At 38.6% G+C, this 2,052-nt stretch overlaps 1 protein-coding gene across 5 annotated transcripts in view; it reads right to left on the reverse strand.

Annotated features, from left to right (window-relative positions):
- The window catches only part of Sytl4 (synaptotagmin like 4), a 54,267-nt gene that overhangs the window by 29,612 nt on the left and 22,603 nt on the right, over positions 1-2,052 (reverse strand). For 4 of the 5 annotated variants that reach the window (XM_031367585.1, XM_031367558.1, XM_031367567.1 and 1 more), the window contains exon 2: positions 121-266. The exons of the other annotated variant lie outside the window; for it this stretch is intronic. In XM_031367585.1, the coding sequence (XP_031223445.1) occupies positions 121-230 (110 nt within the window). In that variant the 5' untranslated portion in view covers positions 231-266. The remainder of the gene's footprint in view (positions 1-120; positions 267-2,052) is intronic. 5 annotated transcript variants of the gene reach the window in all.

Below are 2,052 nucleotides of genomic sequence, written 5' to 3' on the forward strand. Positions count from 1 at the left end.
AAGGATAAGTGGACTTCCTTGCTGTCTGGTATCTTTATGGGGTATCTCCATTTGGCTCAATTTCTACAGGGTCTCCTTGGTTGAAAGCCTGGAAGTGCTTAGTATTTCTGGGACCCTTACCGAATCCTTTTCTCATCTGCCTTTCTGAGTTCTTCATCCCTCTGCAGAACACCGAGGATCAAATCTCTTTCCATCTCAGACAGAAAAGAGAGGTCAAGTAACTCCGACATGATGTATTTAGTCTCCTCCTCTTTCTTCAAAGCAACCTGGGCAAGAAGAGTGAGCAGAGGTGTCTAAAATAAAAGAGCAGTTAACTTCATGAAGATTATTAACTCCAGAGTCACTGCCCAGCCCTAGAACAGTTTTTCCCAGGCTGCCTTCTTCTTGCATTAAGAGACAAAATAGAAAAAAAAAAGTTCGCAATTCATTATTTCTACTTTCACATTTGAACCCTAGCCTACAATGATTATTTTTCTCAAGAAATTACTCATGACTCTGGAAAGTGCCTGGCTCATTCAGAACAAGCATCTTAGTCAGGAAGGACTATAAGACAGCTGAGTCAACCTCTCCCTCCACGAAGGATGTCCTTATCATCCAACTTTTATTATCATAAGTGTTCTTAACTCTCAATTCTATTAACTCAGACAGGCAGGCAGGTAGTCTCCGGATTTAAGGGGCGGGGGGGCTGCCAGTTTAGGCTAAATTCTCCATCCCCGACTGGCTCATGTGTTCCTAGAATTTAGTCATCTTCCTAAGAATGCTTCAAAAGATTCCACCACCTCCGTTACCTCCCAAATAACATGTGCAGCCTCTGCATTTGAGAGCAGCTTCTCCCATTTCACTAACATTTGTTGAGTACCACTCTGTAAAGTATTTTGTAAAGTACTGGAGACACAGAGATGAATAAACCATAGTCCCTATGTTCCAGAAATTTGCAGACGTGAACACAATACTTTGTGCAAGTGTTATCAAGAGATTTTAAATTAAATCTATGGAAACTTACAGAAGTATCCAATTCTGTCTCACATAGACAGGGGAGGGAGGAGAGAAAGAGACAAAGAAAGAGAATGATATTTACATGTGAGGATTTTTACAGAGGATATGAATTTTTGTATTATTGAAATGAGTGTTTTTAAAAATGTGTGTGTGTGTGTGTGTTTATCACGTGCACGCAGGTACACAGGGATACCAAAAGAGGGCATCAGATCTCACAGAGCTGGAATTATGGGCAGTTGTAAGCCAATCCACATGGATGCTGAGAACATAACTAGAGTCCTCTGGAAGAGTAATAGGCATTCTTATTCAGTGTCATTTCTCTAGCCATATGAGTACATTTGTTGATAAAGGAGAATGAAGGGAAAGATGGATTAGAGTCACTTTATATGCCTCGTAAGTATTCTTGACAATGAAGAAACTTCTAAGTCATGACATACACAGTAGAAATTCATCAAGCAATTTTGGTAATGCTTTTTTGATGTTAGACCATCCTACGATTATGGTTGGAAAGGTAGCTCAATTGAATAAGGGCTTTCCTACCATGCATGAAGCCCTGGGTTCAAGCCCAGCAGCTTAACAACCAAGTGTGGTGGCTCACACCTGTAAACCTCACCCCCAGCACTCTGGAGGCACAGACAGGAAGATCAAAATTTAAGGTATTCTTTGCTACACAGCCGGTTTAAGGTTAACCTAGTTTATGTTATAGCCTGTCTCAAAAAATTAAAACCAAATTAGTTAGTAAATGTATGAACAAATCGAGCATCAAAAGAAATTTGATTTAAATGGCATACAAAAACCTATATATTGAGCTGAAAGCATTCTTCTCAAGCACACTTGGCATATTTACCCCCCACCAAGAGCCAGAGCCAATCATGTAATAGAAAAGTCTCAATAAATTAAAAAGTCCTAAGTCTCAATAAATTAAAAAATATATTTTTCATAAAACCACAGTCTTTAAATTCAAGGACATTAAATAAAAAGTTGATTTTAAAGGCTAATTCTAATCTCAGTACTGTCTGAAAATTTGCCAGACACTTCTTTTTTTTTTTTAGATAT

This window comes from Mastomys coucha, chromosome X (assembly GCF_008632895.1).
Source record: "Mastomys coucha isolate ucsf_1 chromosome X, UCSF_Mcou_1, whole genome shotgun sequence".
Lineage (NCBI taxonomy): Eukaryota > Metazoa > Chordata > Mammalia > Rodentia > Muridae > Mastomys > Mastomys coucha.